This window comes from Poecilia reticulata, linkage group LG4 (genome assembly GCF_000633615.1).
Source record: "Poecilia reticulata strain Guanapo linkage group LG4, Guppy_female_1.0+MT, whole genome shotgun sequence".
Taxonomy (NCBI): Eukaryota; Metazoa; Chordata; class Actinopteri; order Cyprinodontiformes; family Poeciliidae; genus Poecilia; species Poecilia reticulata.
The window spans coordinates 22,936,782-22,950,550 of NC_024334.1; the positions used below are offsets into that span (position 1 = coordinate 22,936,782).

The 13,769-nt window shown below is 39.0% G+C and overlaps 1 protein-coding gene across 10 annotated transcripts in view; it reads right to left on the reverse strand.

The window, feature by feature from the left end:
* Nucleotides 1-3,931: 3,931 nt before the first annotated feature.
* The window catches only part of celf5a (cugbp, Elav-like family member 5a), a 239,498-nt gene continuing 229,660 nt past the window's right edge, over nucleotides 3,932-13,769 (reverse strand). For all 10 annotated transcript variants that reach the window (XM_008407185.2, XM_008407177.2, XM_017304382.1 and 7 more), the window contains exons 11-12: nucleotides 10,085-10,248; nucleotides 3,932-7,131 (exon numbers count right to left, since the gene is read on the reverse strand). In XM_008407185.2, the coding sequence (XP_008405407.1) occupies nucleotides 10,121-10,248 (128 nt within the window). In that variant the 3' untranslated portion in view covers nucleotides 3,932-7,131; nucleotides 10,085-10,120. The remainder of the gene's footprint in view (nucleotides 7,132-10,084; nucleotides 10,249-13,769) is intronic.

A 13,769-nucleotide genomic window follows, 5' to 3' on the forward strand; every position in this document is an offset into this window, starting at 1 on the left:
GGTTACATGGGTCACTGCTGCGGAACAAAGAGTGAGAAGTTTCTCATTTCTCTGGAAAGTTTCTGCCCGTGTATGTATGTGTGTGTGTGTGTGTGTGTGTGTGTGTGTGTGTGTGTGTGTCTTCTGAAATCTAGTGGCAGCAATCATACAGCTATCTCTTATACTGCAGCCTCTCTCATACTTGACCAACTCAATCTTTCTGTGTCTCCTCAATAATCAGAGTGACAGTGAGCAACCAGACATATCTCACCCGCTGGCTCAGTGCAGCACGCATATTGACCTACATATCAAATCATACTCTCCTGGCTTGTGTGATAGAGATGTGGTGGGAGAGGAGAGGGAGGGTGCTGCCTGATTGACAGCTGATTTAGTAAACACATTGCATTGCATGGGGGTTTCTGTTTTTGGCCGTGTGTTTACCGTTACTGCTCCTAGCAAAAAGTATTCATACCCGTTGAATCGTCGTCAGATTTTGTGGCTTGACAACCGTAAACGTCAACGTAATTTATAGGGGGTGTCTGTGCTAGACGAGCACAACATTTGGGAAGGTAAAGCAAAACACGCCTTTCAAAAGTATTTCCAAACGTATGTCTGAAAAATGTAGTGCTTTTCGCAGTGAGCCCTCAACTCTGGTGCACTGAAATAAAATGTAGTGAATCCAAAAGCTCTTAGAAGGCCCCGCAATTGTAAAAAAAAAAAAAAAGTTGATTAATGTATGTGTAATGTAAAACCTGACTAAAAAAAAACTGTTCAGGTCAGAGATAAAAGTTGTAGCAAAACTTGACGAAGGATTGGGTTATAAAGTACCATCTCAAGCTTTTGAACATCTGTATCTACAAAATAGTGGTTCACCAGAGAGTATTATTCAGATGAACAGGCAGGGGGTCCATGGTAACTCTGGAGGAGCAGCAGGGACTCGTAGTGAAGGAGTAATAAAACAATTAGTTTGTGCAGTCCACAAATCTGGAAGGTAAGATAAGAACAAAGATGTTTTTGGAAGAATTTAGAAGTAATGAGTATAATTTAGTTTGCCAGGAATCTCGAAGTGGACATAGTTGAAGTAGGTGGGAAGATAATGGAGCTAAATAAATGAAAAGACTGAAAGAAAAGTGTTTCGAGGCTTGAAAAGGACTAAAACTGGGGCATTGGTTCACCTTCCAGAAGGACAACATCCCCTAACATATAACCTGAGCTGAAATAGAATGGTTTTATATCAAAGCATATTCATGTGTTAGAATAAAGCCAGTGAAAGCTCAGAAAAAATACAATTAAAAGTCAAGAGAAGACTCAATTTTTTTTTCTGTGCACATACAGGTTCAATCCAACTTGGAAGTTAAAAAAATCAGTGCAAAAAAAAAAAAAATCCAGATTTTAACCTTTCCTTCCACTTCAAAATGATGTGGTACCTCATTGCCTTCCCGTCTCATAAAATCCAAATCATACATTGAAGTTTGTGCTTGGCAAAATATGTGACAAAATGCTAAAAAGTTCAAGGGGTATTAATACTTTTGCACGGCGCTGTACTGAAAGTCTGTAACTGCAAAACTGAAGTGTGGATTTACAGTATTTCTTTTTTCCTGCGAGCCGCATCAGCTGAGAAACAGCTGAGAACACCTGGCTGACTGACTGTGATTTTTTTTATTAACGAGCACAAGTCACCAAACTTTTAACAAATGGCCCCCTTGCACCCTGACGCCCTGAAAAAAAAAAAAGAAAAAAAAAACGTCTCGGAAATTAAGCATCTGCATCATAAATCTTGGAAAGTTACAATAATTTGCAATTCACTCCCTCATCAAAGGCAATATTACCCTAATTTATTATCTCCCAGGCACGGGGGCTGCGCAAAGGCCGTGGAGATAAGAGTTTATCAGGAGGGGGATTGATTTTCATTAACTGATTGTAATAAAGATGAACTGCCTGCCGCTCACACTGACCAAGAGCCACACTTTATTGTAATTGGGACAATTTATTTCATGAGCCAGTGGCTCTACTTTTTTTTTCTTCCCCCCATTTGAAGCCGCTCCTCAAACAAATTATGAATCTTGTGTCTCAGCTGCTGCTTTTGTTACAGTGACTCCTCATGTAGGAGGATGATGATAATTACAAGATGTATGTGGAGGGGCAATTCAGCTGTCAACAGATGTTGCATCAAATTTAGCTCCTGGCATCCAGGCGGTGCACGCGGTTGACAGATACCCGCTGTCCTCCTTACAACAACTTATGCCCTGCTTTTTATATTTGGATGGATATTTGTTATCTTTTTCTTAATCTTACAGAGTTTCTGTGACACTTCCTCAGTAATATTTGCCTGATGAGAGTTTTAAATCATGTCGCTTTTACACATATTAGAGCTGACCTTCTTTCATGCAAAAAAAATAAAATAAAATAAAAATAGCATTCAGTCTCCATCTTGACACAGTGAAGAAAATCGTCTCAGATACTACATGAGCGAGCTTTAAACGAACATTAAATGGCTGCGATTTCAGCACTCTGGCTTTTTATGAGGAGCCCCACAGTTGACTCCTTCTGAGATGCCTGGTTTTTAAAACTATCTCCATCATAAAACATAAAAAAAATAAAATATAACACATTAAAAATGATGTGGCTGCAGTGTTGTTTAAGGGGCTGTTGCACACATATCACAGCTGCAGCATTAAACATGGGCAGGGTGTGAGTGACATGCTCTGAGGTGATGAGCCGAAGGAGGCTGCAGCATCTGCGTCCCCTGAACTTTCAAGGTCCTTGAGACGCTGGGTGGGGTGAGGGAGCAATTCCTTGTGCAACGACTCCCCCTGTCTTCTGAGTGCGGATCAACACTCCACTCGGTCCAAATGAACTATAAGAAACAAAACCACCCCAGTTTGATTTTTTTATTGTAAAATTGGAAAAAAAGGAGAGAACAAGAGAAAAGTTCCAATAACCATTTCTTTTTGACACATATCTTTATCTTACCATAACCATAAAATAAATAAGGTGACAAATTAATAAATTAAATAAGTAGCAAATAAATAAATAAATAAATAAATTGATAAATAAACATCAAGTTACACACTTGACCAGGTAATTAATTATAAAATTATTAAATCATCAATTATTAATATGAAGTAATCTAAGCAGCAAGTATTAAGAAATTTTAACAGGGGAAAAAAGTTTGGTTTCTCAGGCTAATACAGAACACATATTTTTTTTATTTGTTATTATTTGAATATTTTTATTATAAAAAGATACCGCTTTCCCTGTCAGTTAATCCATGCTGTACTGATGCTGCCACAAAAACAGGTGGCGCTCTGCTTAAAAAAAATAAGAAAAAGAAGAAAGAAAACAAAGAAAAACAAGTTCTACCTGTAAACAGCATTTGTATCCTTACGGTTTAAAGACTAGTTCTGAGATTCCTCATACTGCTGCTTCTCCATCTTTGTCTGTTTTTGTGCTGAGAAACCAGAAAGTTAATGTCTTTATAAAGCGAGTCCCGTCCCTACCCTCCCCGTCTGAACCCCCTAATCTCTACGTAACCCAAAGAAAAAGGGCCTGTGCTGATTTTTCATATTATACAAGATTTCATATTTATAATAAGCAACTATCCTTAGCATTCAAACAATAGGTAAAGAATCATATTGTTAATACGAGCAATACCGTATTCATAATCTTCATCCCTCCCGGGCCCTATTGAGCATGCTCAGAAGATTAAAAAAAGGGCACCATGGTTGCATGATAAATATTAACAGAAGAAATGATTTTAAAAAAACAATGGATGCAAGAGTGAAAAGTATGTAAGAGATCAATTTTAGCTCAATCACATGCAACTTAATCAGAAAACTATAGAAATCACTACTGCCAGTTCCCTTTTTTTAAGCCATTCACAGATGTCGACGACCTAAACTTTCCTGAAACTCACAGTAAGCACTGTGTGTGTGCACTGACTTGATGCACCTGTTCTTATCTCAAGGGGTCAAACTCTGGCAATATTTGTTTCTCACATTGTGGATTAATCATTCTTTTTTTTTTTATATGTTTTTATTTCCTTTTCCTTCTAAGAGTGGGCATCAAAGAACTTAACATAATTCAAAAGCATTGCATTTCAGCTCCACCTGTCATCTTTAATTTGCTTTTCTCAAGCTGTTTTCAAGGCAAAATCTAATTTGATTTTAATAATTAAAAAAAAAAAACTCTCTTGAGGAGAAATCCCATGAGAAAGATATATTTTGACAGGGGTTTATAAGGCTCTGGATGGCCTGGAGGAAGCAGGGCATATATCACAGCTTCCTAAAGCTGCTTCGCCCTGACAGCGAGCATGGAAACTCACATTTACTCGCCGAGGGAAAGGAGCTGTCTTCTGGCAAATATATAAGAAATCTAACCTTTTCACAGGAAATCTATATTGTATATCATTTCAGGGGGAGCTGACCCTTTTCCTACAGTGGTATCCTATATCACAGAATCAAATATTTCAATCTGCTTAAGAGTTTTCTAAAATAAGTATATTTATAAGACTACGTTTTAAGGAAATCTGGCACATATTTAAAATCTGATGAGGAACTGCAATGGATATGCTTGCATAATTTGGCAATTCATGATGAGAAAAGGCATATGTAACAAAACACTTTCGTACAGCATCTAAACACTGCTGGCAGCAGAGCAACATACAATGAACAGCAGTGAGAACCTACTGAGATTCCTGCTCCCTCTTTCTTATAATAATAATAACTCTGATCCAGTGGAGCAGGAATCACATGAGGATAAAGAGCAGCTGAGCCAAAAGTAATCAAACGCAGGCGTACAGTCGTCAGGATCTGGAGAGTCGCTCTGGTGGAAACATATTTGTTGTAACCAAACCACAGAGGCAAGGTCGTCACTTTTTGTCTGAAGTCTCTGCAGGACGAGTGCTGCGGTGCAGTGTCCGGAGTGCTGATGTGCCTAAAGTTTGGAACGTCGAAATCTCAGTGAGTCCTGAGGGGGCAAAATGCTTCAAAGAGCAAACTGAGTCATGGAATGGCATTTAAGAAAAAAAAAAAAAAAACAGAGAGAAAAAGCCTCACTAAGAAGCTTTTGAAGAGAAAGATTTCATGTCAGATCAATTGAATGCGTTTCTCGGATCAGGATGACACTGCTTTAGTTGATTATTCGTGTCTTACAGAGCATGCCGTGCCACGACATCACCGCACCGGGGCTGTGTGTGACCATCGCTGACGGCAGCAGCACTTCTAGGCCTTCTGCTCTCCAATTGATGGATCATGTTGGTCTGAATTTGACCTGCAGTAGATGTTAATGCCAAGCTGTCTTTCACTGTGTATGAGCTCTAATTGTGTAATTATAATGCGCAATTAAGAACCTAAAAAAAAAAAAAACAGCTTAGGTGTCTTTAAATGCAGACTCCAATCTACAAGAAAACCTGGGACATCATCAAATATACAGCTATAGCAAGAAAATAATTACTTAGATAAAAATATTAGAATGGCCCATTTTAAGGTGAAGTTTGTGGTAGTTTGGGTATTAAGTTTTCACTCGACATCCTGACTGTGTTTTTTTTTTCTGTGGCAGAAATCCTAAGCATGTTTTTATGTTTCAGCATGAAAACATAAGACAAGTATGAACACTTTTGCAAGCACTCTATGAAGGGAGACAAAAAGACTCCAGTGAGACTCAGATCAGCTCCGTCACTCAGTCAAGCTACTTCGAAATGCCAATGTGACAATCGATTGTGCATCCCTGGCCCTGCAGTGCCGCTTCCATCTGATCAATATTATCATTATCGTAATTATGTCCTGGTTTAGTTTCAGGGCTCCCTCATCCACTGATGATCCCTGTTAATAGACATTAACGCTGGCACTTTGACATGAAGGAGGAAAAGTGACGGGTAGGCGGGCGTTCCTGCTCTCACCTGCTGGAAGCAGCTGGAGCGGCTTGGCAGTGGGCGAGGGCTCGACCCAACGGCGACCCAACAGGTGGCACTTTCACCACAGTGGTTCACGGTCAGACCATCTGCCCTGTCGAGGCGTTTAACTAATGCTTCGCAGTGAAGATCGAGGATTTCGAATTGAACCGAGGTCGGTATTTGTGGTCCTGTTTGAAAGTTTTTTTGTCCTTCCTTTGCTTCAATGCTTTTGTTTCCCCTTTTTGACTCAAAAACACAAAGATCACGCTTCTGAGATGAAATGCTGGGAATGCTGATGCATCAGGAAAAAATTAAAATAAACATATCTGAACATGCCCGACACAATACCTAACCCATATCTTCTATACTGCTAAAATAGTACAGCTTTATTTATTTATTTTTTTATACATTTTCTGTTTTTGCTTTTATTACTCTCCAACCCGGTAGCTATAAAGGTAAAAGGAAACCAAAAAAAAAAACAAACCCATGTTCTTTTTTTTTTTTTAAACCTGAAGCTAGTATTTCTTCTTAAGTTTAACTTGTAATATTATTAGTAGTAGTTTGTAGTATTAGTATCATTAATACTATATATATCGCTGTTCAGAACAATAAAAATGTTTGGTCCTTTGGTCCCTTAGGGGTGAAAGAATTGCAGTTCTACTTTTGCTATTGGAAACCTCAGTGACCTCCAAGAGTCATAGTTCTGCGCTTGCTGAGAGACGGTGAGAGAATAAGAGAAAGAGGGAAAGAAAGAAAGTCTGTCAGTGGACGTGTAGAATTGGTTCTTTTCTCCACTGTTTTGTTTTTTTTTATCTTCAAGTTTTAACCCTCATTTGTCCAGTAAAAGCCACAAGCGCCTCTTTGTTCCTTATATATATATATATGTGTGTATATAATATGTATATAGAAATCTATTTGTTGTTGCTGCTTTTTTTTGTTTGTTGCTTACTTAACAATTCAAGTCTTAACAAGAAAAAGTTCTGTTGTTCAGTCCCGTCGAGTCTCTTTTCCAGTTTTTCCTTCTTCTCGCTGTTCTGTGCCATCTGTTGCTGTTATGTCCCCATCGAAGCGCCGTTTCTCCTCCTTCCCTTTTCCACACCTCCTGTTGCTGCTCTAACCTGCATCCTCATGTGTTGATAAGTGTTGATATGTCTCCCAAAAAACTCCTCACGTGTTGATTTTTTTTAAAAACATATGCTTGCTCTCAAAGAAAAAAAGCTGACCTCCTCCCAGATATCTTCACGTGTGTCCTCTAAACTCTGGAAAAAAAGGAGAGAGAAAAAGAAAGACAGAGAAAGAAGAAGAAAAAAAAAGAAAGGAGCGATTTTAAATTTCACTGCTCATTAAACTGTCAATCCAAAGATCCATTTCTTTAAACTTTGGATATTTCAGTATGGCTCCATTATATCAGTGTAATGGTCTGGAGAGACCATTACACTGAATCCGTCTTTGTCAATCACAATGATGACAGATTTTTCCCACAATTAATATGCCCATGACGTGCTCCATCATAAAATCAACTTGGACTCTGTATTTTTGCACATTCTGTGCTTAGTCTTACATTTACCGACAATACACACGAGATTTAAAATGACGGGACAAAATCACAGGACTCACATTGCCAAAATGTCCCCTGACTTTAAATATCTTGAACCAAAATGAAATGCATCTTCCAATCAAATGCACTTCCATCATATTTTGTGCACTAAAATACAAAAAAGCGAAGTCATCAGGAATAATCTGCTTTAAATATGTCCCCTTTGCAGCCATCAAAAGTTTATATTTGTGCTTTGTTTACATAATGCCCATGTCCTTCAAAATGTTGCTAATTGTAGAAGCTATCAGGGCTGTGTGTGTGAGTGTGTGTTGGGGAATGTGGGGTGATATAATTTCAAAATGGAATGAAATTAACGGATATCTTTCAAAGTGTATTACCACTATAAATATGAAGATTGCTGCATGCAGTTGCACTCAAAGCCTTCAGAAGTCACCCAATGCCTGGTTCACATGGCAAGATTTTAAAATTGTCGGTTGATTTTCAAAACCTGAGACCACACACATGACAAAAAAGAAAATCAAAGCTCTAACACTGTGTGTGTGCGTGTGTGTGTATGTGTGTGGTGTAGAGCTACACAACAAAAACACACTACACACAAACAGATTTCCTGCATTCAAACACAAGTAAAAAAGTAAAAAACCCTGGCTGCATGACTCACGAGGAAGAAGCATCGTTGGTGGGCAATTTTTAAGAGGCAAATTATAAGAAAAGATGTCTGCAACTTCCGCTCCACTTTCTGCAGTGGCAGTTGTTTCGTGTACCGTCATGCCGATTTTCCTCTGTGTTTCCATCACTTTGCTCTCTGATTGGCTACACATCACATTTAACAGGCTGAATGCTTGTTTGTCCTCAGGGAAGACACCACATGCTGGGCTATCAGGCCAAGACAATCCAACAGGTTAAATATCCCCGATTTGAAGCGCTACTGATGTCCTTCCAAGCAGACTAGATCATCACACGGTGGGAACATCTCATAAGATTATCTTTAGAGCCATCACAATAATCGCAGTGTCCCTTATATATTAGGAAGGGGAAAACTGAGACAAAAATCAGCCTAATTATGTTGCTGCGTGAACCAGGCTTAATTATTTAATAGACTGTAATTAAATCTGTGCAGATATAACTGGTGGTGCAACATGATGATGGCTGTATCGTGCTTTGGGGATGTTTTATTTATTTTGAAATTTTTTTCCTCCCATTAGGGACAGGGAAGAAAACCTGGTACAGACTTGTGGCCGGGGAAGAAGTTCAACTTTCCGCAAGACAATAGAACTGAAATATTATGATGTTTAGATGACAAAAAAAAACAAAACAAAAAAAAGCTTTGTTTTTGTAACAGCCTAGTTGAAGTCAAGCTCAATGAAGAATTCGTGGCTAAACATGAAAATTGCTGTCCAGGCAGCTTTGCCCGCCCAGTTGAGCAAAGCTACAATTGAAGCTGAATCTGAATCTATTGCAATAAAGAATAGGTAACAGTTTCAGTAGCTACAAATAATTTTCTCTTGTGTCTAAACATGAAGGCAGACCACACTTTTTTGATTATTTGTAAAATATTTAAGAACCTATATATAATTTTCTTCTCTCTTATTTATGATGCACAATTATAGGATTCATAGAGGGGGGTTGGTTGAAAAACAATGAGCTTTCCTCTTTCCTCATCTTACAGGATGAAGTGATATTTCCTTGGCCCATCTGTCAGTCAAATGTTCCTCATTTCTTTGGTACATGGCCGCCCAAGCATGTTTAATCCCCTTTGTGCTAGAAAGTTAAGGATTTGTAATGATAATAAAATTCTGCGCACATATCTGTGCTTAGTGCAGACTGAAGGCTCTATTTTTACTCATCTGTTCAGATACTGTAAAGCTTCTTTAGATGCTCAGTTTTACATTCTACTCCCGATTCTCCAAAGCAAAGTCACACTTTGTCAGGCTTCAGTCGCAGGGTAGAACACATTAAGTGTCTCTTGGAAAGTCTTCCTGACCTTTGTTTGACCTCCAGGACTCCTTTTAAATGTCATTTTTTATTTACACAACAAACTGGGGAAAGGAATTCCTGAAAGGACTTTGCTGCTATTCTTTATCGCCTTCTCCTGCTTTCTGTACATACATTATTTACAATTTAAGAGTGCTAGGCCAGTGTTTAAAGGTACATGGGTGTTGATGGTGAGGTCTAAAAGGTGTATTCACACCAGGAAAGTCTTTGGGTCCACTTGTTTAGTGTGGGAAAAATATATATTTTTTTCCTTTTTGCTCTTGGTGCAGTTTGCTATAATTTGTAAACAAATCTATCCCATTGAATAGACATCATGGGGATGGGACAGAGCACAGCTTTAATACATAAAGCTAAAAAATAGTAAATTTTACATAATGTCTCACACCTGCACTAAAGGTGCAGACCAATGGACGACATGAACTCTGGTCCCTTTTAAAGCAGACCAAATGTGTCAGGAGTGAATACATCCTTAGCTTCGTATTTATAAACCTTTGAGTTTTGCAGTATTTTGAAACAATTACGTAGTTTCATTACACGATAAACTGTTTTATTAAATATATTTACAGAAACCAATCACAGCTCTTCTAAAGAAGAAGAAGCAGAAGCTTGAAACTTACTTTTGTGAAGACAACCCCCCCACCCCCACCGTTTTCAGGGCTTACCTGTGCTGCTGCAGTGAATACTGAAGGTAGGCTGTGTCAGTAAGGGCGGCTGGCATCCTTCGGTCTCTTTAGCTGGACTTTCAACCTCTTCATCCCGATTTGAAAGCCGTTCATGGCCTGAATAGCTGCCTGTGCGCTAGCGGGGTTGTCAAAGCTGACAAAACCTGTTAGGAAACAGATCAAATTTATTAAACTTACAAGAAGAAAGGGTCAGGATGATGTCCAAAATAAGCTTTAAGCCAAAAAAAAAAAAGTATGTGAAAGAAAGAGCTGTTGGGACATGTTTGGAGCTGTTGCTGCCAAAACACATCACACTCCTTTGTACAGAAGACATGTAATATTAAGCTGCTCTGTGGGTTTTGAGGCACATGTTGCAGAGTATGAAAAGCAGCAGTCTATTTCAGTTAAATAATAAAACAAAATATCACATTACTAATTCTCGCTAAGAAAAAAATTCCATTAATGAATAGATTTGAAAATTGGAAAATAGAAAATATTACCAGCTAAAAGGGTTTAAGTAAGAAGTGCTTAATATCTACAGACCGTGCTGACCACGATGCTTTGAATTTATAGAATTTATTGGGCACGTTTTTACTTTATATCACATTACAGTAACAAATGTTGACATTTTTAACTATATTTTAGACAAAAGCAAAGTGAAGAATAATAGTAAAGTAAAACACACAAAAATATATATGTGGAAGACGGTGCTCTGGTCAGATGAGAATAAAAATATACATTTTGACCAACACATAAGATTATATAAGGGGACGCTTTATCTAAAAGGAGACAGGAGACTTGTTTGATGGGAAAATGGATGGAAGTAAATACAGTTTCCTGGAAGACAACTAGTCAGAAGCTGCAAATGACTTGAGACTGGGGCAAAGTTTCACCTCCCAGCATGACAACCAAAAGCATACAATCAGAACTACAAGGAAATGGTTCAGATTATGGCATAGTAGTGTATTAGAATGACCCAGTCAAAGCCCAGATCTATTTTTAATTGTGAGATCTGTGACTGAGCTTTCACCATTTTGAAAAATACCAAAAGTTTCAGTTTTTAACTCTGCAAAGCTGGTTGGGTATGATTACACCATCTAGCAACAAGACAGCATGATTTTGTTGTTCAACGAAATATTGAATTGGGGGCCAGAATACAAATGTATGAATATTTTAAACCATTTGCCACTTCCACTTCAAAAGTAATCACTACTTTGTCTTTGACATAAAATCCCAATTCTCAAAGTGTGTGGTTATAATGGGACAAAACTTCAAAAGCTCCAAAGGTATGTATGAGCTTTGCAAAGCAACGCATTTTAAACTCAGCTAACAAATATATCATGTAACGGTAAAAATAAAAGTTGAGTGTAAACAAAAACAAACTGGACAAGTTTCGAGGTAGACGGCGCAAACCCCCATCAGCACATCTTCCCCCAAAACTCCCCACTCCTCAAACCTACGCTGAACATCCCGCTTCCATCAAGTAGACAAAGTAAGCCTTCAGATTTCAGGGACCAGAAAATGCAGCAGAGTGTGTCTCCGCTTGATGTTCTCCCTTGTGTCTGCGGTGCCATTAGGTACAGTTAATGACCCGTGAAAAAAAACAACAGGGGCCTCTGCGCGTCCACAGCCACCCGGGAGAGACTGCGGCTGGCCTTCCTGGATCTGGTTTGGCCCATTAGGGGTGAAAGCTTGGCAGAGAAGACGAGGCCAACATGAAAGTCTGGAAAAAAAGAGCAGCGGCAGTAAAAGGATGTGACCTCCTACATGCCACCAGCAACAAGGCACATTTAGGGTGGTGAAACGAGAGCTGAAGCAGGCACAGGCCCCGTAGTCTCATCAAAGACTACATGTTTTGATGAGGAGTCTCATCAATTTAAGAGTATTCTCTCTTCCTCATTTATAGATTAATTGTACCAAACTGCTGCTGCCTTGATGTCTATTGTAGCTGCTCGTCAATACTGCAAATAGATCTTCTTTCAGGAGTATCTAATATTAACCCTCTCACTTGAACAAACGCATTCAGGCACTAGGGATACTTCACTGGGCTTCTGTGGTTCCCTTTGAGTAAAAACAATTGCTGCTCCACAATCAACCCCCAATCCGGTCTGCCCCTGAAGCGTCACTGTCGAGCTCTTCAAGTGCCTGTGAAGGCGAAGTTAGTCTGCTGAAGCTAAATGACGACTTGAAGAGCGGAGGTGTGTGGTTCGGCCTCAGCAGTTGCAGGTATCGACAGAAACGAGGGGTTATGGAACAGTGACGAAGACGCTGACATGGCGCCTGAAGGTTTCCGGGTCAGTCATCTGCCAAAAAGAAACAAGGACATTGACTCTGATCGACTGCATCCAGGCCAGTTTGGAAACGATGCACTCGGAGCATCTTTTCCTCGGCCCTCACGCCAAAGCACAAGCAGTCATCAAGATGCAAATTCAAGTCGGTCTGTCTGGGCGAAGATCAATCCTCGCAGTCTGTGGGCTGTCAAATGCTGTCACAGCCAGAATAGGTTATGGAAAAGAGTGTTTTAAACGTTTTAATGTTTTCAAATTAGTTATTCAAGAAGCGATCTGAGACATATGCATAAAAAGACAATAATCATAACTATTTAGCTCAACAAAAACAACTTGTTGACACTTCTTAGCTCATCCCACAGGTTTTCTTTCTTCATGAAATTCAAGTCAGGTTAGAAAAGGTCGATTGGTGAAATATTTTTGTGTAGAAATAACACTATATTATGGATAGTTTTCCTGCCGGAATGACAAATCATTTACACTTAACTAACAAAGTCCAAATGGATATGTATCTAAAAAAGTTCCCATGTTTCAGATAGTACATGATGCTCTGTTCCCAGGACTTTTGGAGTAGAAACAGGCTCAAAGCGTCACAGATACTCCACCAGGCGCATTGAAAGAAACAAGGCGCTTTATTACATATTTATTCTTATCCTTGTTTCATATCAATCCAGCACTCTGGTCTAGAGTGCTAATTGAAGAAGTGTCCAATCTTAATTTTATCTGAAAGAAGTGTATTGTTCTATTGAAGTCCTGCAGAAAACCATGTTGTCGTTCAAAGCTCCTCCTCCTGTTCACTGATTGACCCGGTTGAAATTCATTCATAGAAACTGAGCTCAGAGGGAGAAATCCCAGAGAAGACGACGAGGAAGACGTAGACAAAAATGGATGAGAATCTTGCTCTGAAATTAACATTCAGTGTCTCACCCTTCCTTTGTCAGTGGTTATTGGCAACACAGGTATTAAAGTCAGCAATCAGATCACACTACCCGACTGTCAACATTCTGCTCAAATATTCAAACATGTTTAATTGATTTCAACTGAGGTTGGGTTGGATTTGTGACTTCCCCACTCACACAGACAGACATTTGTGCCAATTAGCAGTGCAGATAGCTCCCAACAAGAGGACATTGGTGCAGACATATCCAAACTGGGAATCATGGGTAAAATCTGACAAAAATAAACTTGTGGTGTGTCCTCACATTAACACTTTGCTTTGGAGATTTTGCGCCTCTATTTCTATTTCATTTTTATATTATTTTTCCATTTTGTAAAGTGACTAGCTTAAAAAGTAAAGCACAAATAGGGCACCACCAGTTGTTGCAACATTAAGTTTCTATCATTTCTTAACATAATGTTTCTTTCTCCTCACTCAATAAATTCTCTAAAATTGAAGG